Source organism: Diaphorina citri, unplaced genomic scaffold, assembly GCF_000475195.1.
Source record: "Diaphorina citri unplaced genomic scaffold, Diaci psyllid genome assembly version 1.1 scaffold239, whole genome shotgun sequence".
In the NCBI taxonomy this organism is placed as follows: domain Eukaryota; kingdom Metazoa; phylum Arthropoda; class Insecta; order Hemiptera; family Psyllidae; genus Diaphorina; species Diaphorina citri.
The window spans coordinates 152,769-180,602 of record NW_007377676.1 but is presented as its reverse complement, the minus strand read 5'-3'; the positions used below and the strand labels follow the sequence as shown (position 1 = coordinate 180,602).

Here is a 27,834-nt window from a genome sequence, read left to right as displayed (position 1 = left end):
TGTTAGCAGTTCTAGTAGAAATTCTTCCACATATGAGAAAAGGTCAAGGTTATAGGGTTATACGTTTTCTTTCAACATGCCCGATTACTCAGGGAAAGACTCGATGGAATTTTTAGTCTTACGACATATTATGACATCTCCATGAACGTAGGTACGATTAATTCACCGTACGGAAATTTCGAAAGCAACGTGACCGCATGTATTGAGGAATTCTAACTTATTAGATTGCGCGTCAACAGAACTTTTGTAGGCAGAAACCTGATCTAAGCGTGACGGCAGAGTATGAAAGTACAAAAGAAAAACAAAACTTCAAATTTTTATTTAAAAATAATAAAAAGAACACCCATCAATCAATACCAACGCTGTATTGGAAAATGTAAAAAATGTATAAAATCTTAATTTAAAAATATTTAAATTATAAACATTGTAAAAATTCATAAACCTATCTATAATTTTCTTAAACCTACGAACAAAATAAATGTTTGACTCAAGTATTCTCTAAAAACAAAGGAGCAAATCGACAGAAATCAAAATGAACAGTTTTTCGTCTGGAAAATAGATCTGGGAAGAAATTAACTAAAATAATTGTTTTGGTGTAAAGAATAAAATGCAAAATAATACACATAGAGGAAAGAGCCAGCAAAACCCTAATGGCTATCCCATCCTTTGACAAGGAGTAGTGAAACTAAAAAAATAGTGAATATGCAAAGTATAATCCTAAATATGAAACCCACTTTTCCAGAATCTTCACTGTTTTCCTTGATCACTCACTAAAGAAATTTATGAACACTTGTTATTACAACGAATATGAAACATTACTTCCTCTTGTTTTGGTAGATTAATTTGAGTTACTTACTTTGTGCTAATGAATTTTTTCTTTGTGTACCACAGGGCATTTACAACTCGAGATATTTCACCTCTTATAAGAGATAGCTGGACTACCCTGACCCATGTTGCACAAGATAATAAAAATGCACTTAAATAATGAAAAATAATACATAATTATTATATATTATTAACATTTACCATATGGATTCGTCCAAGTATTTTCTGTACGCCAACTCCTTTGGCAATCCCTGCCCAACGTGTGTCAAGCAACCTCATTATATTAACCCTTTCAGCACACGCTAGTGACATAATAGTGGTTTGAGCTCCTGTAAAAGGGAAAATTAATATATTAAGTCAGAATAGGTACTCATAATATACTCCAAGGACTGCTTCTATAGCTTTAGTGGGAAACAAGTGTGCCATAATGAGTGACACTCATACCCGGCAAACATAATATACTCCAAGGACTGCTTCTATAGCTTTAGTGGGAAACAAGTGTGCCATAATGAGTGACACTCATACCCGGCAAAAAAAAAATACTTATCCTGGCAAAAATACAATAATATTACCTAAGTAGGTATTTTGAAACCCAACTGTGCTAAATCAAAGAATGCATGTCCAAATCACACCCATTGAGAGTCATCAATTTATTTGGAATATACTGGGGGTATGTAAAGTCAGTCAATGGAAAAGGAGTTCTTTAGTGTATGATCGTGTACCATAGGACATTTGAAAAGTTAGGAGACTCAATATAAAAGTCAAATGGCAAAAGAAGCTTTAAATAAAGAAGAAATTAAACAGAAATGAAGTCAGTCAATGGAAAAGGAGTTCTTTAGTGTATGATCGTGTACCATAGGACATTTGAAAAGTTAGGAGACTCAATATAAAAGTCAAGTGGCAAAAGAAGCTTTAAATAAAGAAGAAATTAAACATAAATAATATTTTTATACAGCCCTATTAATTTGGAATTGACAAAATCAGGATATTTAAATACATGAAATCACAGAGAAAACCTCACTTTTTCAGAGCACAAACAAGCACACCTTGTAAACAGGGACCATAAAATCGAATAGATAAAATATTATGTGCACTTCCTGATGACAAAATTCGGACCAACCCAGTCTCTAACTCAGTCACTGGTACCATCAGGATACTTACTACATTGATTGACACACAGGAAGTGTGGAGTATGGTAATTGTGACTCCACAATACATTACAAAACCACATAACGAAATGACTGAATAACTAGGTACGTTTGAAATAAAATCTGTTTTAACACCAATCACATCTATTCATTAGGCCCATCAGGATACTTACTACATTGATTGACACACAGGAAGTGTGGAGTATGGTAATTGTGACTCCACAATACATTACAAAACCACATAATGAAATGACTGAATAACTAGGTACGTTTGAAATAAAATCTGTTTTAAGTAACACCAATCACATCTATTCATTAGGCAGGTAGGTACTGCAAGTATCAATAAGATAGGTATGATGATATAGGGCCGATAATATTTATTTCATTTACTTTTTCTAGGGCTGTTTAGGATCCCAAGTAGGGTAAATTACCCTGCATGTAGACCTCACCACATACAACTTTGATTTAACTAGAGCAAACCTAACAATTATAGGCCTTTACTTATTTGGGGCCAGTTTTACAGCCTTATATTGACCCTATGTTGGTCCATTTTTGGACGTTTTTCTTGTAAGACTGCATTTGTGGAGAAGCCCAATGTGTATTTCAACATGAAATTTGAAAAAATAAATGCTTACCAGAATCAATAAATGCTTTCACAGGATAGCCATTGACTTTACAATTGATATACAGGCAAGTATCAATAAGATAGGTATGATGATATAGGGCCGATAATATTTATTTCATTTACTTTTTCTAGGGCTGTTTAGGATCCCAAGTAAGTAGGGTAAATTACCCTGCATGTAGACCTCACCACATACAACTTTGATTTAAGCCTTATGTTCACCCTATGTTGGTCCATTTTTTGACGTTTTTCTTGTAAGACTGCATTTGTGGAGAAGCCCAATGTGTATTTCAACATGAAATTTGAAAAAATAAATGCTTACCAGAATCAATAAATGCTTTCACAGGATAGCCATTGACTTTACAATTGATATACAACATGACCACTGTGCCAAATGTCTCGGGATTGTATTCCATGGCAGCTTCCATGTTAGCTTCAATATTGTTCTTCTTGATTTCCTCTGCGATGAGTTTTTGAGCTTCTGTGTCAAACGGGTGAGCGTTGAGCATTCTAAGTCGGAGTTGTTCCCTCTTTTCCCTTTCTTCATACTGTTGTCGTAGAATCCTCTCAAAGTCCTCTAAAAGAAAAGAATACCATGGCAGCTTCCATGTTAGCTTCAATATTGTTCTTCTTGATTTCCTCTGCGATGAGTTTTTGAGCTTCTGTGTCAAACGGGTGAGCATTGAGCATTCTAAGTCGGAGCTGTTCCCTCTTTTCCCTTTCTTCATACTGTTGTCGTAGAATCCTCTCAAAGTCCTCTGAAAGAAATCAAAACTTGTATAGTCTTTCTAATAATATTTAATTAAACTACTTAAAAAAATAGGAAGTGATATGTAGCTAGTTTCAACCAGGTTTATTTTTCTATGTGAAACCTTTATACCTGGTGATCCATTGAGTAATGCATCAGCAAGCCGAGGATTGTTTTGTTGCAGCAAAGCTATCTCTTTGGGGTTATCCAGAAGGAGTTGTCTAACAGTAGCCGGATCATCACTCAGGGAATTGGAACTTTGACCATTGCTTGAGCTGCTTGAGGCAGAAGGAACTACAATACCACTGAAGTCAAAGTTTGGAATAACAGCTGAAAATGGAAAGAAAAACATTGTTGATTAATGATAAGCTGCACAATACCCTTTTCAAAATAGGAGTTCCTCTTTATTTAAATGATTACAAAGGTAAAAGTTTTTTTTTTTTTTAATAGTGTTGGTAGAATGAACTGTAGCTAAGAACGGAGATCTCAGTGTGAATAAAATACACATACCTGCTGGTGTTGCATGATAAGATCCCAGATGTTTTAATAGGACCAGATCCCCGTCTTGAATGCCATGGGTTTTCAACGTTTTCTTGTTGTCCTGTAGGAGAACACCCTGAAATTCTATGGCTATTTCATGGGCAGGATATCCAGACTGGACCTCACAGAAAGCCTTGAAATTTTCAAGTTCCAAGTCTTCACTGACATCTAATAGAAAGCATTCGTTGGTATGTTGAGTTGAAACAGTGACTTTCATATTGGTGCATAAAGAGGAACACTTCACAATTGAGCCTTTGTAGGTAAAAATACAGTTTGATATTTTATTTACTTAATTGCTATGTACTTGGTTAGTTGAAAATATTAAACAGCCTGAGGCACACCTGTGGGAAAGTAGAAAATTATCGGTAATTTTTTTGAAAGCTTGATTTAAACCCCACTAAAGTTAGGTACTTTTTCTCACCATAGCTTTCTATGTATACAGTACCTAATTAAATGGTATAATAGGTACTATTTTTTTTTTTTTTTTTTTTTTTTTTTTTTATGATTAGCCACTTATCAGCCAAATTCTAATAAATGCTGTGGACCCTAACTAGGGATCTAGATAAAGGTAGAGAGAGAGAGAGGTATGAATAGACAGATGATTTCTATCCTCCTCTATGATTTAATTCCTGTTAAAAAATCGGAAAATCTTTTTAGATGAGAGGAAATTGTTAAATTAAAATAAAAATCAACCTTGCAATCACACTTGTACACTGACACAATCACACAAAGAGAACAGATTGGCTACCCACTTTGTTGAATTAATAAAAACAGAGCACTGCACTCTCAATCAACTGTGGATAAAAATAATATAAATGGAAATGGACAATGGACATTCATCTCCACAAAAAAATAAACTAAAATGGAATAAAACTGCTGATTTTTTGCCTGATTTCAGACGAAAAATTAAATTCAAACGAAATGAATTTAAAACTTCACTGCAAGATCAGCTGATTACAGCGTTGCCAGATCTACGAAAACGGTACGGTAATATTTCTAATTTTTTGCGATAATTTTATTCAGGGGATGGAAAATGAGGCGCCTCCACCAGAATTGGTGGATGTGTCAAAATGCTTACTGGAAATTACCTTACTTTGTACGGATAAATCTGAACATTTGTGCGACATTTTCTTTCTGATTTTTGGGGAAAAAGACATCTCCACCACAATGAGTAAAAGAGGCATCTCCACCACAAAATACCAAAATAGTGGATGTGCCAAAAAGCTTTACTTTGCTTTCCAAGTCTTCATTTTACCAGTACCAATATTGGCAAATCTCAAGATTTTTATGCTCAAATGCCGAGATTAAATTTATGGTTTGCTTTGATGTAGGTAGGTAGGTACCTACTTATCTACAAAAGTGGATAATGTAGAGAGATATCTAAATCGGGGAACGGGAAAGTCTCGTTTCCCAACTTTTCAAAACAATTCGGGAATTCCTAGGGTTTGGATTCTGGAAGACCGGAAATATTAGTCTACATCAGACCAAGTAGTAATAGATGAATAAAACATAGATATGGTATATATGTAATAGCATAAAAGACAATCAGAATTTCAATTTCAAGGATTAGGCCCGATAGGATTAGGCCCGATATTTTTCGCCTGTGTCAAGGACATAATTGACAAATTTAATATTTATAAGGCATTAATTAGATTATAGACAAAATCAATCAAAATACAAAGAAAACAACTAGAATATTCAAGCAGGTACACAGGAAATATATTCGTACCTAATCTACCATTTTTACATGACGATGTGAATTTTTCTCTCCGATATACCTACTACCTGCTAAACTGCTTAGTTATTCATATTTTCCGCTTGATTGCATTTTTTCTATCAAATCTCTGGACGCTCGGGGACCGATATTTTTCACCTGACTCGTATCTAAAAAAAATAGCATTCGTGAAAAATAATCCACATCCTGTTGATATCGATGAATATCTGTTCTCTATCAGCGCTCGCAGATCCTATTTCTATGGCGAAAACACCTGAACACCTGAGACAGGAAAACGTGATAAATTACGCAATTGTCGCGCCTATCTTGTGTGGCGGTTAAGGTTTTGGTCTCACAAATCAGAGGTTGGCAGCTCAAGGTCACGAAAAGAAGTTTCTAGTTTCTTGAGGAAAGTGCTTCGAATTGTGACATTATACGATTTTCTTCCAGCTTTGTTCGACACAGATGTGTGCAGATCTGCATATTGTACGAAACCAAACCAGAAATGAAATAAGTTGTTCTATGATATGTACGAGTACATAGTAGGTATCTACTAAATAGTTAGTCAACTAATGACTCAATCAGAAGTCAATCTGGAAATGAAGAATGAAGTATTTACTGCCATTAGGAACTAGATTATTTTTTGTGAAATTTGAAAAATGTCTATTAGTTCACCTGATAATGAAAGTTGTGATAACGTAATCTCATTTCACTTTTTTTGCTACTTTTTTGCAAGTTTATTAATTGGATTATGTTACTTATCTACATTTTGTAAATCAATTTAAGTTTAGCACAGATAGGTAAGTTCCTGATTTACATGTAGGTAATAGAAGTCAAATATGTATGCAAAAACTGACTTTGAAGTAGGTACCTACAGTAAAAAATATCTTTATAAAAAATAGCACACCATAAGTGAAATAACTTTTAATGATCAATAAATAAAAAAATAGGTAACTTTTTTGGTCGGTTCACTAATTTTAACAAAAGACGTTTCATGCCCATTTAAAAAATTCAAGCTAGGACATTAGTTTCTTAGTGACATGAAATTCTTTTTAGACCAGTTTTTATAGATATCCCCAGTTTTGTATATGGCCAGAGTTTTATCGATAGCAGCTATGTCCAATCTACCTGTTGCCTTCAATACTCATAAACTCATATGGCTCATTCTCTCAAAGAATGCAGCTGGTCACTGGTGGTTTGTGATAAAGATATGAACGGGTTGAATTTTGACAGGGTGTCACAAAACATCTTGATCCAAAATAATTTTGTCAACTTTAATTTGTTCAAAAGTTTTAAAGAAAAGGAAAGAAAAGATCTCGACTTTCTTAAACACAAATTTATAAGAAAGTTATCGATCAAGAAAATCCATGGATCGAGAATAATAAGATTAAAGTGTGTCTCAAAAATATAGAAAGTAATAAATTACATACTTATAAAGCTCATTTTAGTGTTCCAAACGACCGTCATTTATACTAGGTAACAGGTTATATATTGACAGTAATGCTGTGCTGGTCAGAGATTAGTATCTTGTTCCAGGTTATTTCAATGGCCATTGAGAACCCAAATTGGTACAGGTACCCAGATATTCTGATGGTTATTGAATTTTATTCAAATGGAATGCAGCTTATCTCTCCAAGTCCTAAAACCCAAATTGTACTTGTACCTATCACTTGACTGAAGTCTCACAGGGTTTGAAGTTTGGATCATACGAGAATGTTGTCCTTCTGAGAGCAGCAAGAGAGATTATTATCATGAAGGTTTATTATCATATTTCGGTAAATTTGGAATTTCCGGAAGTTAGTAATATCTCTATTTGCAGAACGCCTTGCATTTTAGCAACAGATCCAAGGAAGGATAAAGTAATAGAAAGTAAAAGTGGGATTCAAATATTGAAATTGAAAATTAAAAGAAGAACGGAGTTATGAGTTTATTTTTTATTTTTTTTTTATTATTATTTTTTTTTAATAGAATGACTAATTTGAACAAATTGCTTCAAGCTAGAGATTCCTGGCGCAAATTTAATTTCTTCGTATCACGATTCACGCTTAGAAAGCAGGTGTACCTTATGAACCTAATCTTCCTGTCTACAATCCTGGTCTAAAGTTAGTTCCTGATAGTAATCCGAACACCTGACCAAACTTAACTCTTTTAAGTGGTCCTTGTAGATGTAGATATAGAGTACCTACCTACTTTTATTAAAATTATCCAAAGGAAATTTTACCTTAGGAAATGCGTTTGGGTGGTTAAAAAAAAAAAAAAAATCCGGTCCGTTTGCCATTTTTTCACAGAACTGAATCATTAAAATCTTTTTTTGTTAAAGCACTTTAAAGGAAAAAAAATCTATTTTATTATTGTATTGTCAATATATTTAGTTGTACGGGTTCATTGGGTACATTCGTACATTGCTAGTAGGCAATATTTCTTCTGGGAATAATCAGTGCCACGGTCTAGAAAGTTCTGAAGATAATAACTATAATAAGTTAATAAGGTAAAGAAGATAGAAATAATTTTAAAAGCCATACTATGGTCATACTTTTAAACCTAACAAGAGATATAAAAATCTTCAGTGCATTCATCCTAGGAAGATTTATCCCAAGAAAAGAAGCAACTATTAGGCATTGACTTTTTTACTTCCAATAGTAAAAACAAACAGGCCCTCAGTCACAATAGGTACTAATTGTTGTCATCAACAAAAATAAACCATCTCTTGAAAACATTGGATTCTGCCTGGTGTGGCCATCAGACTTTAGTACATAGGATAACTGTTTCAAGATTGGATAGCGTTTCTAGAAAGAATCGTTCAGCAAAATACTTCTGAGCATAAAGCAAACTATTTGTCTATACAAATACTAGCATATCATGCTAGTAAGATATACACCTACGAATAGGATAACTGTTTCAAGATTGGATAGCGTTTCTAGAAAGAATCGTTCAGCAAAATACTTCTGAGCATAAAGCAAACTATTTGTCTATAGCAAAACATGCTAGTAAGATATACACCTACGAAAGAGTAGTCTAATAATTATACCTCTCGTAGTATAGGGATCAGGAAAAGGAAATTGTAAGGATAAGATCATAAGACATTAGAAATTTAGACATGTATCACTTAACCCATTTATAAACCAACATGTAGAGCTCTGAGAGTTCTAGTTTAAAATAATTGATCGAGGGAATGGCTTTAGAAAACAATGGACTCGGACATTGCACTCGAAAATGGTTCTGGACCAAACTTTTCAGACTAGGAGGACTGAGCGCTGAACGTGAACGCCATCGTTCTATTGCCATGAAAGCTGAGGTTAATTCGTACGATTATCGAGAAAGTAGGTAATGATGTCTGGAAAAAAGTATAAAAGAATTAGACGAAGACAAGGACGAAGACTATGTGTTTGATGGAAAGGGGCTCGGTATTACAGAAGGAACAGGAAGGGATGTTGGCTCTATCCATTAAATAACCATGGGTGTATAGTCGAAAAATTAAATTCAAACGAAATGAATTTAAAACTTCACTGCAAGATCAGCTGATTACAGCGTTGCCACATCTACGAAAGAGCACACACGATATTAGGTAGACTTGACTGGTGGACCTGATCAGGTTACCTGTGAGGTCCACCTGATAGTGAGTTGAAGGTTGGTTCTTGGCTGATCTGGTTCCTTATACTTCTCACAATTTCACCAAACCAAACAAGTCTTCAAATTTATGCAAACTTTGATGGAACAAAATGGGTACTAAATGATGGGCTTTGGTACAAATTCGCAGCAAAAGTTGTGGTGCTAACTTCACGCACCTGGAAAAACATGATTTTTTTTTTAATAGGGCTATTTTTCAAACGATGATCTTACGCTTTCATTAGACAGGTCAAAGCAAGAGGGACTTGTCAGTTCTATTTCAGCAGGATAAACAAAAGTGAAATATAAATTTTAAAAGACAATTGAGATTCGACATTCAACTAAAGAAAGTTTGGTGAGCTTTCGGGAATACTCAGATTCCCATCGTCAGACCAAGATCGCGAGAGAGGTGTTGACTCTACGAAATACTTCCCCCTAATTACCAATGAACCACCTAATTAGTAATTACCTATGAAGCTATGTATTATCGCACCTGTACCTACATAATTATAATAAAAAAAATCCTCTATAGGTATGAGGTAGGAATATGCCAAACAGTTCAATATCAGATTCCCATCGTCAGACCAAGATCGCGAGAGAGGTGTTGACTCTACGAAATACTTCCCCCTAATTACCAATGAACCACCTAATTACCTATGAAGCTATGTATTATCGCACCTGTACCTACATAATTATAATAAAATCCTCTATAGGTATGAGGTAGGAATATGCCAAACAGTTCAATTCCAATCCAGCAGAGAGTAGCACAGTTATTATTCTCTCCATTCAGTTCTCATTAGGGATCCATGTATTCTCATAGCATTAGCAGGTAAGATCTCAGAACTCGGACCGCATTGGACTAACCACCAGTCCAGAAAAAACCGTTGAGATTAATGAGTACTATTCAACTAGTCTCCTTTCAGTTGTCAGTTTTAGTTGTTTTCAGTTTAGCTCAGAGACTTGAGGGGTGTTTTCGGAGTGGACTTCGAAAACAATTGTACAAGTGTGTGTAAATAAATGCGATATACGATTTTATTATTTTTAAAAATAACAATATTATAACCGTTTTAGTTATTAGTTAAATATAATAAATTTAAGTGTTAATTTTACTTTAAGTGCTTATAAATATCTACAATTTTTACAACTTAAGTGACAGTTTTGTGACAAGTTTTTACGTGATTTATTGGAACTGGTAAGTGTGTTTGTTCTTTTTGGGGTGTTCTCGTCTTCCCTTCCTCTTAAAAGCTTTTTATCGATCTAAACTGTTCTAAACAGTCGACCATAGTTAGGTACATAGTACGAACATCAAGATAGTATTTTATCTTGTAGGAAAAGCTTTTCAGAAATAGTCGAAAAAATGCCTCGGAATAAAATGTGTAGGTGCCTACTTGATCTAAGTGCCCATTGGGTAGGTACCTATGTAAAAGTTTTGACTTGATTAGCTTTCATCAGGTGTACGAATATCATTCCCAACTATTTTAGCAATTTTCCAGTGTTTCGGTAGGCCGAAAACCGGAACAAATATGTACAAATTATGAATCTTCAAAATGTGTGTCTATGATTGATGGTTATCTATTAGTATGGATTTATTTTTCCTTTTAGATAGGTACATGAATCCTGGATAGGTAATTAATCATTATTTTCGAGAACTTATCTTTAGATCTGTATGAATTAATCAGTACCTATGTGAATGATGAATTATTATGTAGGTATCTGATAGCACATTAATTTATTAAAATTCCGTGAATTTTTACCTAGGTAACCTTGGACGTACCGGTTAGGTATGTGCGTATTTTTTTAATTGATAACCAGTGTAGACTTGAGAAAATTTCCAAGGGAAATTATTCCCTTGGAAATTTGTTATGCGTATTTCCAACTAGGTAGGTACCTAATGCCCTTTTCTGTTGGTATTCTGATATAACCGTTTTAGTTATTAGTTAAATATAATAAATTTAAGTGTTAATTTTACTTTAAGTGCTTATAAATATCTACAATTTTTACAACGTGACAGTTTTGTGACAAGTTTTTACGTGATTTATTCGAACTGGTAAGTGTGTTCATGTTTTGTTCTTTTTGGGGTGTTCTCGTCTTCCCCTTAAAAGCTTTTTATCGATCTAAACTATTCTAAACAGTCGACCATAATTAGGTACATAGTACGAACATCAAGATAGTATTTTATCTTGTAGGAAAAGCTTTTCAGGAATAGTCGAAAAAATGCCTCGGAATAAAATGTGTAGGTACCTACTTGATCTAAGTGCCCATTGGGTAGGTACCTATGTAAAAGTTTTGACTTGATTAGCTTTCATCAGGTGTACGGATATCATTCCCAACTATTTTAGCAATTTTCCAGTGTTTCTTTAGGGCGAAAACCGGAACAAATATGATTACAAATTATGAATCTTCAAAATGTGTGTCTATGATAAGATTGATGGTTACCTATCAGTATGGATTTATTTTTTCTTTTAGATAGGGACATGAATCCTGGATAGGTAATTAATCATTATTTTCGAGAACTTATCTTTAGATCTGTATGAATTAATCAGTACCTATGTGAATGATGAATTATGTAGGTATCTGATAGCACATTAATTTATTAAAATTCCGTGAATTTTTCCCTAGGTAACCTTGGACGTACCAGTTAGGTATGTGCGTATTTTTTTAATTGATAACCAGTGTAGACTTGAGAAAATTTTCAAGGGAAATTATTTCCTTGGAAATTTGTTATGCGTATTTCCAACTAGGTAGGTACCTAATGCCCTTTTCTGTTGGTATTCTGGATCCTTGAAGAAATTATTAAAACAGTTTGAAGGTAGGGTACAAGTGTAAAAATAAAAATAAGGAGATGAAATATGCGGCAGCTAGGCTTGTACCTTGGAACTACGTAAAATAATGTGATTGTAAAGGGTGTTTCTTGCCAGCAGTCAAAATGACAAATGTTTTCAAGAAGTGCATCCCGGTTTAGCCAGCAGCACATGATGTGTCCATACGGTCCTTTGTCAAGATGAGTGCCAAGATTAAAGTTGCTTAACCTCTTTGGACCGTTGGGAACTATCTTTTCTGTAAATTATAATGTTCCACTCTAGATAACTCAGTTCTAAATTTTTAGACCTTGTCCAGCTTCAAAGAGTATTGTCATCGTTTTTCAAAGATTGCTGGCAAAAAGTATAAAAACTTTATTACTTATAGGTATAAATTGTTTTACGTTGTATCAGGTTCTGGCCTAGGCTAAGTGACACAACTCTCTTCATCTTAAAGAGGCAAGAGCTTATAGTTCTCGTATTTACTTTAAAAGTACATAGCAGCTACTTAATAAAGCAGATAAACCTGTTAAACCAACACAGTGAGCTAGCTACCTACTTTCATTAGAAGCGGATGTAAGATCCAGGCGCCCCACAGATATTACTGACTCGACATTTGTTACGAGTCATCAACATGTAGATATTTCTGACTCAATGTATTAATGTACCGACTATGTTACCATTCATCTGGTAGGAAGTGACTTGAACTTTTCTCTTCATTAACAATATCATCTTCGGAAACACTTTGAAACTGGCTACTTGCTATCATCACGCCTCAGTTTACAACTTTAAATGACTCAGTCACTTGAAGGAAATTACCATGGGTACAATGAGCTAGCTACCTACTTTCATTAGAAGCGGATGTAAGATCCAGGCGCCCCACAGATATTACTGACTCGACATTTGTTACGAGTCATCATCATGTAGATATTTCTGACTCAATGTTTTAATGTACCGACTATGTTACCATTCATCTGGTAGGAAGTGACTTGAACTTTTCTCTTCATTAACAAAATCATCTTCGGAAACACTTTGGAACTGGCTACTTGCTATCATCACGCCTCAGTTTACAACTTTAAATGACTCAGTCACTTGAAGGAAATTACCATAGGTACATAGCTATCGTTCATGAGATTGAACATGATCTTAGAGAATATTTGGAAAAGATCTTCCTAAACTAGGTATTTGTTCATTTTACCTCCCTCCTCTTTTTTCCCTGAATAAGAACATTTTATACTTGAAGAAAATCTAGAGATCATTTCCCTCATTATTATCGTGTTAGGAAAAACAGAGTTCAATATTGCCGGTCGTCGCTACCTGTCCACTTTTTTTTTTTTTTTTTTTTTTTTTTTTTTTTTTTTTTTTTTTAAGGTTTATTTCAACAAAAGAACTGCTATCTCATCAGATCCCAAGGTACGAGCATATCCATAATTTTCATTGTTTAGAAAACTTCTTCTGTCACATGAGGCATGTCTGGTCTTCCACATGCTAGCTGCTCACTGACTCGTGAAATTCTGAAACATTTCAGTTGCATGTAATTACAGCACTGTTTGACATTAGTCCTCGGTCCTCACGGAACATGGCTCATGTAGGACCTGAATTACATGATGTCAATCCCAGTGGGGGCTTCACAGGGGAAGCTGTAGTAGACGATATTCCCTCGAAGTGGACTATTTTACCTTGTGCACCACACTCTTACCTTATGAAAGTGGACATTCGCGAACGACATGTCCTTTAAACGCTTAAGAGAAATAAAAACGTGAATATTAAAATATTTTAATAAATAAATTGATAGGTACAATTAACAATGGACTCTTGCAATACTCGTATAAGGTAATCAAAAGATAATCCTTAGACGCGATGTTAATGGTGTGTCCCCTAGTAAAGTATCGAATCGCCACTGATTCTACCATTTCCGTAGTCTAGTGAATATAACACTGGTCGAGCACGTGTGAGGTCTGGGTTCATGTCCCGGCGAGGCTGAAAAATGTATACTGCTAAAAATGGTGAAAAAAATCCATCGAAAACAAATGCCCTGCTGTTTTGAAGATCAAGCGTGCCGGGAGGCTGGCGAACGTCAAGAGTTCGATAAAAGTTCTACTCTAAAAGTTGTCCATGATTCTCCAAACATGAGAAACTTCCATTCTAAACAATTCCTAACACTGGTCGAGCACGTGTGAGGTCTGGGTTCATGTCCCGGCGAGGCTGAAAAATGTATACTGCTAAAAATTGTGAAAAAAATCCATCGAAAACAAATGCCCTGCTGTTTTGAAGATCAAGCGTGCCGGGAGGCGCGCGAACATCAAGAGTTCGATAAAAGTTTTACTCTAAAAGTTGTCCATGATTCTCCAAACATGAGAAACTTCCATTCTGAACAATTCTTACTCACACTAGTTACCTATCACATTACGATTTCATAAAAGGTGAAAAAAAAAGTAATACGTGGGTCTCACACATCAAAAATCACTCAGTATCACATCAAATCACATCAAAGAAAGTAATTTCATAAAAGGTGAAAAAAAAAGTAATACGTGGGTCTCACACATCAAAAATCACTCAGTATCACATCAAATCACATCAAAGAAAGTACAACTTAGTGTCTTAAAGTACCTTCATGAAGGTTGGTTCTTGGCTGATCTGGTTCCTTATACTTCTCACAATTTCACCAAACCAAACAAGTCTTCAAATTTATGCAAACTTTTTTCTTATTCTTCATAGCGATATTCAATAGTGTCCGCCTGATTTCGTACTTCAGACAGTCGTGAAAGTCCACCCACAACACATGTTCTATGAAAGAAGTGGACCTTAAGACGTAGAATCAGGGGCGTTTTTTGTCCATCATCTGATGAGGTACCCTTTGGACCCAAGTTCCCAAGAAAAAATAGCGTCCACTGTAGAACTTACTAGTAAAAATCAGGATCTGGACACCGAAAAGTCCGAAAACTAGAGGTCCAAATCGAAATCCTCTTTTCGGTTAAATACCTGATTATACTACATAATACCAAAACCTAGTAAAACGGCAGACAAAAAATAAGACTCTATGTTCTATTTGGTTGGACACAAATTAACAATAGGTATTTATTTGAATGATTTCATATATTAAAATACATATTAATACCTATTTATTACAAGAATACAAACAATGAGATACCTGAGTCCCTACATTTACTTTCATAAAAAGCAAAAATATTATAGAAAATATTAGATGTAATATTATAGTGATTATTAAGTATTGGGTAAGTAGGTATTATTTCAAAAAGAAGTGCTTTTTGTTGTTGCTTGATAGGAAAAAGTTTAATTTAGATAAACATTGAATTGAGAAAGAAACTTTCATTTATTTAACATACCTATCGACCTATACCTACAATGTAGTCTATATTTTTTACCTTCTCTCATGTTAATAGTGCATAAATTACAGACTTATTGAATTATTGAAAGCTCGTTTATCTAGATATAAGTAATAAGTAGTATGGCTACGAGTTACTCTAGTTTTAGATATTTGATATAACTATTTATTTGACAATCATTTGCCATATCAGTGATCCAGAAAGTCTGGTATGAGGCAAGATGATTCGTAAGCCAATGCGTACCTACTACGTAAATAGGTAAATACCCACCTGTACCTACCTACATATTTTTATGTAAAATAATGATATAAAGTAAGAATACTTATTTCCAAGTAAAGTACACACTTATTCAAGTAAAAATACATAATGGATTCCTACCTAAAATCATAAAATGACTAGCATAAAATAAGCTACCACAGTACGTATACTTTAGTAGGAAGGAAGGTACCACACAAATTTGTATTATATATTTATTACAAGAATACAAACAATGAGATACCTGAGTTCCTACATTTACTTTCATAAAAAGCAAAAATATTATAGAAAATATTAGATGTATGATGTAATATTATAGTGATTATTAAGTATTGGGTAAGTAGGTATTATTTCAAAAAGAAGTGCTTTTTGTTGTTGGAAAAAGTTTAATTTAGATAAACATTGAATTGAGAAAGAAACTTTCATTTATTTAACATACTTATCGACCTATACCTACAATGTAGTCTACATTTTTTACCTTCTCTCATGTTAATAGTGCATAAATTACAGACTTATTGAATTATTGAAAGCTCGTTTATCTATATAAGTAATAAGTAGTATGGTTACGAGTTACTCTAGTTTTAGATATTTGATATAACTATTTATTTGACAATCATTTGCCATATCAGTGATCCAGAAAGTCTGGTATGAGGTAAGATGATTCGTAAGCCAATGCGTACCTACTACGTAAATAGGTAAATACCCACCTGTACCTACATGTTTTTATGTAAAATAATGATATAAAGTAAGAATACTTATTTACAAGTAAAGTACATACTTATTCAAGTAAAAATACATAATGGATTCCTACCTAAATTCATAAAATGGCTAGCATAAAATAAGCTACCACAGTACCTACGTATACTTTAGTAGGAAGGAAGGAAGGTATAACACAAATTTGTATTACAGTTCGTTTTTATTTAGGTTCTTTCAAATGTCTGCATCCATCCATACAAACTTACAAAATGTAACTAATATGTATCTAATTACTTACTAACTTACCGGCTGGTGTACCTACGAGTAATGTATTTTAGAAGTGTTAATAGCAATTATATGAACCATTCTTCCTACACTAACTCACGGCATTCAGTACTTGAACTTCCATCACGCTCAATTCAAGTGGCCTAGACCGTGAAAATTTGAACTTTAAATGTTATGATTCGCGTACCGTTGATTCTAAATCATCTAACTCGTAAGTATCTCCATCTAACTGTTGAGTATCTCATATTTTAAGGAACTTTTATGAGGTCTTTAGTTTGTTTCACGTTGGCCCAGCAGGAGTTTTTCCGGTAGGGTCGAATATTACGCCTTTTTTTGAATCTATGTTGCATATGGGAGTGGAATAGTAGGTATATTTTCTTTCTGGGTATAATACCCTTCTATAGCCCTTTTTGGTAAGCACTTTTGATAAGGTTCTTGACAAGTATACCCCTACTACTTTTGGTTTGAAGCACTTAACCATCTCTTTAATCTCATTCCATGTGTCTGTGAAATTTCGGATCGGGTATTTCCAATAGGTGTAGATACATTTACACATTACACAAACATCAGCATGGATACCATTATTACGAGTATTAACCAACATACACCAGAATGTACTTTAAAAGTATCTTTACTATCTATAGATATCGGTACTAAAATTCAAAGTACAACCTAGGTATCTTGTTCTAATGCTAAATACCTCTAACATATTTTATGATGTACCTTGAACTTTAAATGTTATGATTCGCGTACCGTTGATTCTAAATCATCTAACTCGTAAGTATCTCCATCTAACTGTTGAGTATCTCATAATTTAAGGAACTTTTATGAGGTCTCTAGTTTGTTTCACGTTGGCCCAGCAGGAGTTTTTCCGGCAGGGTCGAATATTACGCCTTTTTTTTGAATCTATGTTTCACATGGGAGTGGAATAGTAAGTAGGTATATTTTCTTTCTGGGTATAATACCCTTCTAGCCCTTCTCGGTAAGCACTTTTGATAAGGTTCTTCAAATATACCCCTACTACTTTTGGTTTGAAGCACTTTAACATCGCTTTATTCTCATTCCATGTGTCTGTGAAATTTCGGATCGGGTATTTCCAATAGGTGTAGATACATTTACACATTACACAAACATCAGCATGGATACCATTATTACGAGTATTAACCAACATACACCAGAATGTACTTTAAAAGTATCTTTACTATCTATAGATATCGGTACTAAAATTCAAAGTACAACCTAGGTATCTTGTTCTAATGCTAAATACCTCTAACATATTTTATGATGTACCTACATACTTATTCTGAACTTTTTATTTCTTCTTTTCATTGTTCACCTAATACGTTACCAGTCCGTTCTAAAAGCAATAGGACGTTACGTTGAACAATAAGTATGCTTTACATAATAAAATAATGCCTCTTATAAGCGTTGAGTATTTATTTTATTCCATTTAATTGAGTATGTACGTGTAATTAGAGAGATATAGATACTACTGAACTGTTTCAGATGGTATAATTACTTCCATGTATAGGTGAAGTGTTCGTGTCGATAAGGTGCTGTGTCAGTGTTGCATTACTGTGATAACGTACCACTAATCCACAGTGGAAAGGATCTACATAACGGGTTGGGACTTACCTATGAATATGCTTATCTTTTTTCTCCTCCAAGTACATAAAGTAGTGACCAGAGTGACAATATTAACTCTAACACCTTCGTCCCGTTGACTTTTTAGTAAGTACCTAGCCTTTAAAATTTTGCAAACTCCTTAACAATAATTAATTTAAGGATGGGAATCTCAGCCATCCATGATTGAGTTCTTACATCGCAAATACGTTCCCTTCTAATCTTCTAGAGAAAGAGGAGAGGTAGGTCCACCTTAAAAAAGACCTCAGACTAATCTAAAAGCAAGTTTGTCCATGAACGTTCAACTCGTAGGTTATAAAGGACTTGGGTTTATCGAATCGCCTAAAGCAATGGGTCAGAAACCTCTCTCACAGTAAAGGAATTCTCCTTTTTATTTCTCAGCTATTCAAGGAATGAAATTAACAATAGACTACTGAATATATTAGGTCGGTTTTTATGAACATTTTTATGTATCTAGGCGCAACTTTTACCGTAGGAAATTTATGGGGGGCAAATGTGCATGACCATTTCCTGGCTGTCAATCAGACTCGAAGACACTTTCATTGATTCATTGGTTAATCATAAAAAAGGGACACATTTTTGTTGTTTGACTCTCAAAATAAAAGAACTTTATAGTATCGTGTTGGCGAGTTAATAAAGGTAAAATCAAAGCTTTTTGGTGTATTTTAGAAGTAAGTTAAAATGTTTGCCTGGCGGGCCTCATTTGTATCTAATTCAAGATGATCTTAGGATCGAATTTACAAGATATAATTTCATGCTTTTTGATAAAGGTTTCTGTATGCGTATCTCCACATTGTAAGATTTTGTAAGTTCTTTTCCGATATTGCTAACACTCGTCCCAGCTGCACTTTGGAATTTTCCTGTTTCCTATTTTGACATTGTCATCAGGGATACAGCTGACTATAAAATGGAACGCCATTCCAATCGAACCACCTGAGTTAATAAATACAGCCTCGATTCTGTTGAAGGGTAAAAGGATAATCGTACATTGAACAGAACAGTGATGTATGGTAATATGACTGTGTACGATTATTTATTTCATGTCATGCATACGAAATGACAAATGACGATATTAGATATGAGCTACACCTCACCGATATGCTGATATTTTTCTGATTGTATATTTTCTAATGTCTATTTTAGTCTAGTCTGCAGGCAAGCATAATGAGCTCTTGGCACTGAATAGTTTTCGAAGAATAGCATGGTTAATTTTAAGATCTTGGAAAGATGTCCCCTTATGAGGAGGATTGTCTGATTGTATCTATTCTCGCCTGCGAGAGCATAGGTACTATGTACATGGTACCTACACGGTCAAAGAGACAACTATATCAAAGCTTTTATCTCTCATTGCTGAATGAAAGAAATGGGATGAAAAACGGACTTTGAAACACCTTTTTTGCAAACTTCATTCCCTGAAACCCACTTTTCTAACTAAACAAAATGAATTACAAGGCTTGATCAAATGTCTTATGTATCCCTGAACACACAAGTGGTCTGTCCTAACGCACGATAAATTCTTCATATTTTAATTGATCTGACTCACTGAGAATCTTCATTCCTTCTTCTAATAGGATGCTATAAATCATACTTGTAATAGTTTTAACAATGTAATCGAGTTATACTCTAGATACGAGCTTGTTCAAACGATAAAACGTAATCTGTTATGCCGATCCCGGTTGCATCACGTCAAACTAGATTGAAACAAAAGAGAGGAGACTCGTAAAGTGACGTTGACAACGGGAAAGTCTCGTTTCCCAACTTTTCAAAACAATTCGGGAATTCCTAGGGTTTGGATTCTGGAAGACCGGAAATATTAGTCTACAACAGACCAAGTAGTAATAGGTGAATAAAACATAGTTATGGTATAAATGGTATATGTAATAGCATAAAAGACAATCAGAATTTGAATTTCAAATTTTTGAAAACAATGGACTCGGACATTGCATTCGAAAATGGTTCTGGACCAAACTTTTCAGACTAGGAGGACTGAACGCTGAACGTGAACGCCATGTTTCTATTGCCATGAAAGCTGAGGTTAATTCGTACGATTATCGAGAAAGTAGGTAATGATGTCTGGAAAAAAAGTATAAAAGAATTAGACGAAGACAAGGACGAAGACGAAGAAGAAGAAGAAGAAGAAGAAGAAGAAGAAGAAGAAGAAGAAGAAGAAGAAGATTAAGAACAAGAAGAAACAAGGATTCATACTACGTACAGGTGAAATTTAGCACAGATGAGATTTAGAATCTATTAGAAACAAAACGTACAATGTAAAAGCTTCGTCCTCAAATAATGCAACTGTTATGCAAATAAAGATGAGATTTAGAATCTATTAGAAACAAAACGTACAATGTAAAAGCTTCGTCCTCAAATAATGCAACTGTTATGCAAATAATAATTAATTATGACATACGTATAGGTATAGTTAAGTGCATTATTATAAATTGTTAAGTTCTCATAATATTAAAATACAAAACATCAAAGCAATATCATTGTCCATTAAATAAAGAATTACGACTTTGTTGAACAGACATGCAAGCGAAAATAATTATTTAATTAAAAATCCTTCGGGCGCTTCCTTTGACGATATTAGGAAGAGATTTCAATATCAATTTAATAATTATGTACATAGTAGAAATTTTATAATGTAAAACAATAACTTATGTCCTGCCTATCTAAAAATTTACTGTGTGTTTGTGCTGTGAGACCAATTACCTTCGAACATATAGCAAAATTTAAAGTTTCCCATGAAAGAGAATTCACGAGATATTATATTGCTAGTCACTTCAGACAGACAAACGACGATTTCCAATATTTGCGCTCATAGGGGATAAAAAAACTGCCAATTATGCTTAAAATACTTACATAATATCCTAAAATTAGAGACAAAAAATTTAAATCTCTCTAGAACACATAGACACCTTGTATGAATTAAAAGAGAAAGTAATTTAGTAGGTAATAACCAAAGAGGATATCCTATCAGTAACTTAATATTTCCAAGACGGAGTGTTTTAGACATGTGTTTACACTGCCGAGTGAAATATTGGTTGATTGGGTCAGTATAATACCATAATACGTAGGTATTGAAGTGAGCCTCTGGGGGTTTTAATTTACGAGAGTTTATGGTATCTTGTACTGTAAACTCACGACAAATCACAAAGCTGAAGCATGAAAACGACTTCATTTGCCTTTCTTTGAAACATCAGCAAATTCCAACTGGAAGTGGTAGGTCCTTGGGATCTATGGCAAACTTTAGTCTTCTCTTCGTATGGTTCAACGTATTTAAAAACATTCCTGAATAAACATATTCTGGAACATGGTAAGCTCTTTCACTGGAAGTTCGCTACTCTTCTCTGAAACAATCTGGAAAAAACCAAAGAGCTAACGAGATGACTAATCGCCTAAAGATACTAGGGGAAGTCCCTCTAGTAAATGATGTGTTCTGGAGATTATATCACGTGCAGTTCGTGTTAGACTAAACTAAAGACCAGACGATGGAAATTTCGATTTTTGAAACTGCCATGCCAGACGATTTCCAACGGTTTTGTCGTACCCTCTGGAACGGGAATTTAGAGGGCTTGAAACTTTTCTAATAGCAAAAAATGCAAATTCAGCAATCTTGTACTGTAAACTCACGACAAATCACAAAGCTGAAGCATGAAAACGACTTCATTTGCCTTTCTTTGAAACATCAGCAAATTCCATCTGGAAGTGGTAGGTCCTTGGGATCTATGGCAAACTTTAGTCTTCTCTTCGTATGGTTCAACGTATTTAAAAACATTACCGAATAAACATATTCTGGAACATGGTAAGCTCTTTCACTGGAAGTTCACTACTCTTCTCTGAATCAATCTGGAAAAAAACCAAAGAGCTAACGAGATGACTAATCGCCTAAAGATACTAGGGGAAGTCCCTCTAGTCTAGTAAATGATTCTGGAAATTATACCACGTGCAGTTCGTGTTAGACTAAACTAAAGATTAGACGATGGAAATTTCAATTTTTGAAACTGCCATGCCAGACTGTAACTGCCATGCCAGACGATTTCCAACGGTTTTGTCTTACCCTCTGGAACGGGAATTTAGAGGGCTTGAAACTTTTCTAATAGCAAAAAATGCAAATTCAGTCAAACTTAAACTGGAATTTCCAATTCTATTTTCAACCCCTTTCCAACGTTTCAGTATTTAAACGCACAATAATAATAGGTATATGTACCTAGACCTAGTCTTATGTAGAATATAGTATGCCTGCGTTGTTTTTATACAATAATCATACCATGTATTCATATTGCCCGTATGATACTAAAAAGTCCCTTTACCCTGGTATAGTCAGAAGGTATGTTAGGAAAAACTATCTTGAAGTAACGTGAGATTCATTCGCGTATTCAGTGAAATAAAAAGAGCATTAAGGTAGTACATACCTAATACATAAAGCTGAAAAAAACAGCATTAGGCAGTCATGATTCATTCATTAGGTATACTAACTTTAGGAACAAGCTTCCCTAAATCCACACACAGCACAACGATATAAGTCATAAATACTGTCAATTTAGCTATCGCAAAGGTAGACAACTTAACCTTTTCGACTACATGGGTTTTGCAACACATGTCAGTTTATGTTTACAATTTCGCTATAAATATTTGATCATCTTTGACATTCAAGTGCTTCGAATTGTGACATTATACGATTTTCTTCCAGCTTTGTTCGACACAGATGTGTGCAGATCTGCATATTGTACGAAACCAAACCATAAATGAAATAAGTTGTTCTATGATATGTACGAGTACATAGTAGGTATCTTCTAAATAGTTAGTCAACTAATGACTCAATCAGAAGTCAATCTGGAAGTGAAGTATTTACTGCCATTAGGAACTAGATTATTTTTTGTGAAATTTGAAAAATGTCTATTAATTCACCTGATAATGAATGTTGTGATAACGTAATCTCATTTCACTTTTTTTGCTACTTTTTTGCAAGTTTATTAATTGGATTATGTTACTTATCTACATTTTGTAAATCAATTTAAGTTTAGCACAGATAGGTAAGTTCCTGATTTACATGTAGGTAATAGAAGTCAAATATGTATGCAAAAACTGACTTTGAAGTAGGTACCTACAGTAAAAAATATCTTTATAAAAAATAGCACACCATAAGTGAAATAACTTTTAATGATCAATAAATAAAAAAATAGGTAACTTTTTTGGTCGGTTCACTAATTTTAACAAAAGACGTTTCATGCCCATTTAAAAAATTCAAGCTAGGACATTAGTTTCTTAGTGACATGAAATTCTTTTTAGACCAGTTTTTATAGATATCCCCAGTTTTGTATATGGCCAGAGTTTTATCGATAGCAGCTATGTCCAATCTACCTGTTGCCTTCAATACTCATAAACTCATATGGCTCATTCTCTCAAAGAATGCAGCTGGTCACTGGTGGTTTGTGATAAAGATATGAACGGGTTGAATTTTGACAGGGTGTCACAACTTTTTTTGCTACTTTTTTGCAAGTTTATTAATTGGATTATGTTACTTATCTACATTTTGTAAATCAATTTAAGTTTAGCACAGATATAGGTAAGTTCCTGATTTACATGTAGGTAATAGAAGTCAAATATGTATGCAAAAAACTGACTTTGAAGTAGGTACCTACAGTAAAAATATCTTTATAAAAAATAGCACACCATAAGTGAAATAACTTTTAATGATCAATAAATAAAAGAAAAATAACTTTTTTGGTCGGATCACTAATTTTAACAAAAGACGTTTCATGCCCATTTAAACATCTTGATCCAAAATAATTTTGTCAACTTTAATTTGTTCAAAAGTTTTAAAGAAAAGGAAAGAAAAGATCTCGACTTTCTTAAACACAAATTTATAAGAAAGTTATCGATCAAGAAAATCCATGGATCGAGAATAATCTAAGGTTAAGGACACCAGTCATGTTCTGCTAGTCTAAAATTTGTTATAATGGAGGGTGATCTAACCAATCTCCATAGAAAAAGCATAAGTACTGAGCGAGAATAATAAGATTAAAGTGTGTCTCAAAAATATAGAAAGTAATAAATTACATACTTATAAAGCTCATTTTAGTGTTCCAAACGACTGTCATTTATACTAGGTAACAGGTTGAATATTGACAGTAATGCTGTGTCGAGAATAATAAGATTAAAGTGTGTCTCAAAAATATAGAAAGTAATAAATTACATACTTATAAAGCTCATTTTAGTGTTCCAAACGACCGTCATTTATACTAGGTAACAGGTTATATATTGACAGTAATGCTGTGCTGGTCAGAGATTAGTATCTTGTTCCAGGTTATTTCAATGGCCATTGAGAACCCAAATTGGTACAGGTACCCAGATATTCTGATGGTTATTGAATTTTATTCAAATGGAATGCAGCTTATCTCTCCAAGTCCTAAAACCCAAATTGTACTTGTACCTATCACTTGACTGAAGTCTCACAGGGTTTGAAGTTTGGATCATACGAGAAAAACTTTATAGAAGCCCTTTAGTGTCAGAAGTGTCTGCCAGTTCAACGTTGTAATAATCACGAGGTTTAATTTATGGGCGTAGGAAATGTGTTGGGAACTAGAAGTTAGAAGATCCATAGAGCTAGCTGTCTCAGGGAGTCTCCTTAAAATTTTCGGAGTCAAAAGACATAATTGTGATGACACCCTGCGCAACTGGAAGATGAACTTTGGACATGTAAGTATAGATATTTGCCACCTTTTTCGAGTGCTCCTTTGTTTTATTCTTTTGTCACGAACAAAATTTTGCAAGGATTTTTTGTGGGAAACGGAAATGACATTCCTATTTGTCTAAAAGTTTTCAGGACAGATCATCTTCCCGCACATGTCCTATGGTAAAGTATCCTCTGGAGTCCTATATCTCTGGGAACAACCAATCCGTCTCATGTGAAACCTATTTGTCTCAAGTCCGATCATGAGTGAAGGTCAGACGGTCCTCAGGATTCGCTCTCATGGAATATATTACATCTTATATCATAATAAAACTTGATTCTTCACGAGTAAATTGGTTTTATGACTCCTCAGAAGCCTCAGTGGAAACTTGTATCTTGTAAGACGATACATCATCTGCCTGAAGATTCTTCAGAAGAAGCTCAGAGATTACCATCTCGCGACATTGATTTATAACGAAAATGTTGGCACGTCCCATTTATTGATGGGCGGATCAGCATTTGTGATTATGAAAATCAAGTTTTTGCCTCCCATACACTTGCTGTGCCTATTCTTCAGGAACGAAGCCGATTTCACGGTGACAAGTGATTCTACAGGAGTTTTCGAATGTCTAGTTTGTCATAGCCTCCTAGCAGAACCTAAAAGTCACAGCAGGATTGACCATTTATAGTAGCTTAACTGATGAAATTTCTAGCTCGGTTTCTGTCGCTTTTTCTTTTTTAGCGCTTCAGTAATGAATGTCTATTCATGAAAGCCAAGTTATACATACTTACACATGTTAAAATATATCCTTTTTCAGGATTGACCATTTATAGTAGCTTAACTGATGAAATTTCTAGCTCGGTTTCTGTCGCTTTTTCTTTTTTAGCGCTTCAGTAATGAATCTCTATTCATGAAAGCCAAGTTATACATACTTACACATGTTAAAATATATCCTTTTCCAAAAGAAACGAGCCAAGAAGTAAAGAGGCATTTCGCTCATGAGTAATTACAGTACATAGCTCACTGACATTGTGTTTCCAAAGACCCAAACCGTGTAAATTTATACCAATAGAATGTTTAATAAAATCTTATCCTGTGTCAAGGATATAATTGACAAATTCAATATTTCTAAGGCATTAATTAGATTATAGACAAAATCAATCAAAATACCAAGAAAACAACTAGAATATTCAAGCAGGTACACAGGAAATATATTCGTACCTAATCTACCACTTTTACATGACGATGTGAATTTTTCTCTCCGATATACCTACTACCTGCTAAACTGCTTAGGTATTCAGATTTTCCGCTTGATTGCATTTTTTCTATCAAATCTCTGGACGCTCGGGGACCGATATTTTTCACCTGACTCGTATCTAAAAAAATAGCATTCGTGAAAAATAATCCACATCCTGTTGATATCGATAAGTATTTAAACGCACAATAATAATAGGTATATGTACCTAGACCTAGTCTTATGTAGAATATAGTATGCCTGCGTTGTTTTTATACAATGATCATACCATGTATTCAACTATTCATATTGCCCGTATGATACTAAAAAGTCCCTTTACCCTGGTATAGTCAGAAGGTATGTTAGGAAAAACTACAATAAAATAAACACCATAATAAGGGTTACAAGTAAGGGTTCAATTTTCACAAAGGGTGCTGTGTTCCTCGAACCGTCACGTATGAAATTCCGTCTTTACAGTCCTGCCCAGAAAGTAGTCAAGTGAAAAGGGACATATCCGACAAAACACGGGGTCACGTGCTCTTAATGATTATCCTAGCACGCTTCGAGAAACCCCCTTCTAAACTTTCTACCTTTTTTTTGCGTCCTCCAGGTGTTTCAATGATTTTAACGTGCCCGATAACTTTAGCTTGTAGCATGAAATCTATAGCTACTTACCTGTTTTAAATTGTGCTTACGTCTATTACCATAGGTCTAATCTAAGGTGTTTCTAAATTGTGCACACGTATATTACCATAGGTCTAATAGTCCTGCCCAGAAAGTAGTCAAGTGAAAAGGGACATATCCGACAAAACACGGGGTCACGTGCTCTTAATGATTATCCTAGCACGCTTTGATAAACCCCCTTCTAAACTTTCTACCTTTTTTTGCGTCCTCCAGGTATTTCAATGATTTTAACGTGCCCGATAACTTTAGCTTGTAGCATGAAATCTATAGCTACTTACCTGTTTTAAATTGTACGTATATTACCATAGGTCTAATCTAAGGTGTTTTTAAATTGTGCACACGTATATTACCATAGGTCTAAGCTAAGGTGTCTGATATGTTGTTAAAGAGTAGTGTAGACGAATTGGTTTGGAAAGGGCACTTGGATAGATGGGAAACACTTTGAGTGTAATATGCCAGATAAACTTTATAGAAGCCCTTTAGTGTCAGAAGTGTCTGCCAGTTCAACGTTGTAATAATCACGAGGTTTAATTTATGGGCGTAGGAAATATGTTGGGAACTAGAAGTTAGACGTGTGTGGCCGAAAAATCTGGAGACCTAGGTCTGTCAGACCGTCTGAGAGATCTGGGCCTGAAGCTTTTTCTGCCACACACATTCCGGCGCGCGGCGGTCTGACAGACCGTGGTCTGTCGGACGGTCTGATGGGTGGCGGGAATTAAATATTTTCCTCTGTTCCAGTGAACTGTACTTCAGAGAGCTGCAATAATGAATCCTGCAGTTCAGCGAACGCCAGTTCAGTGCAGTGTCCAACACTCACCTGTACTCCCCCATGTCAGAATGGCGGGACATGTGCTTCCAATAATGTGTGCTTGTGCAATCATATCACCACGGGGGATCGGTGTGAAACCAAGTAAGGCCCTCTCCAAAATGTAGACTAGAATATATTTTGTGTATCCTGTCCAAATAGGACTATTATAAGAACGAGATCCATTCACTCATTCACATTTCATA

The 27,834-nt window shown here is 34.6% G+C and overlaps 2 protein-coding genes across 8 annotated transcripts in view; one reads left to right on the top strand and one right to left on the bottom strand.

Annotated features, from left to right (window-relative positions):
- Window positions 1–990: 990 nt before the first annotated feature.
- LOC103506497 (protein DDI1 homolog 2) lies at window positions 991–4,790 on the bottom strand. 7 transcript variants are annotated; one of them, XM_026821546.1, is made up of 7 exons: window positions 4,577–4,789; window positions 3,854–4,224; window positions 3,476–3,673; window positions 3,190–3,353; window positions 2,955–3,008; window positions 2,609–2,645; window positions 991–1,154 (listed from the first exon to the last, which is right to left on the bottom strand). In XM_026821546.1, exons 2-7 carry the CDS (start codon window positions 4,098–4,100, stop codon window positions 1,006–1,008), a joined length of 849 nt encoding a protein of 282 aa, XP_026677347.1. In that variant the 5' UTR covers window positions 4,101–4,224; window positions 4,577–4,789; the 3' UTR covers window positions 991–1,005. The 7 variants fall into 7 exon arrangements, with proteins under 7 accessions (XP_026677347.1, XP_026677345.1, XP_026677346.1 ...); XM_026821544.1 differs by having other exon boundaries at window positions 2,955–3,023; window positions 3,205–3,353; window positions 4,577–4,788; XM_026821545.1 differs by lacking the exon at window positions 2,609–2,645 and having other exon boundaries at window positions 2,918–3,008.
- A 5,287-nt stretch (window positions 4,791–10,077) lies between these two features.
- The window catches only part of LOC103506496 (probable serine/threonine-protein kinase DDB_G0282963), a 118,625-nt gene continuing 100,868 nt past the window's right edge, over window positions 10,078–27,834 (top strand). The window contains exon 1 of the mRNA XM_026821541.1: window positions 10,078–10,395. The gene's annotated coding sequence lies outside the window, so the exon portion shown is untranslated. The remainder of the gene's footprint in view (window positions 10,396–27,834) is intronic.

What these genes read in the sequence shown, in the direction of transcription:
- LOC103506497 (XM_026821549.1), bottom strand. Translation starts at nt 4,100, where the DNA reads ATGAAAGTCACTGTTTCAACTCAACATACCAACGAATGCTTTCTATTA. An exon ending in TTATCATGCAACACCAGCAG is followed by an intron (nt 3,674 to 3,853) that starts GTATGTGTATTT and finishes TTCCATTTTCAG; the next exon opens with CTGTTATTCCAAACTTTGAC. An exon ending in ATTACTCAATGGATCACCAG is followed by an intron (nt 3,173 to 3,475) that starts GTATAAAGGTTT and finishes CTTTTCTTTTAG; the next exon opens with AGGACTTTGAGAGGATTCTA.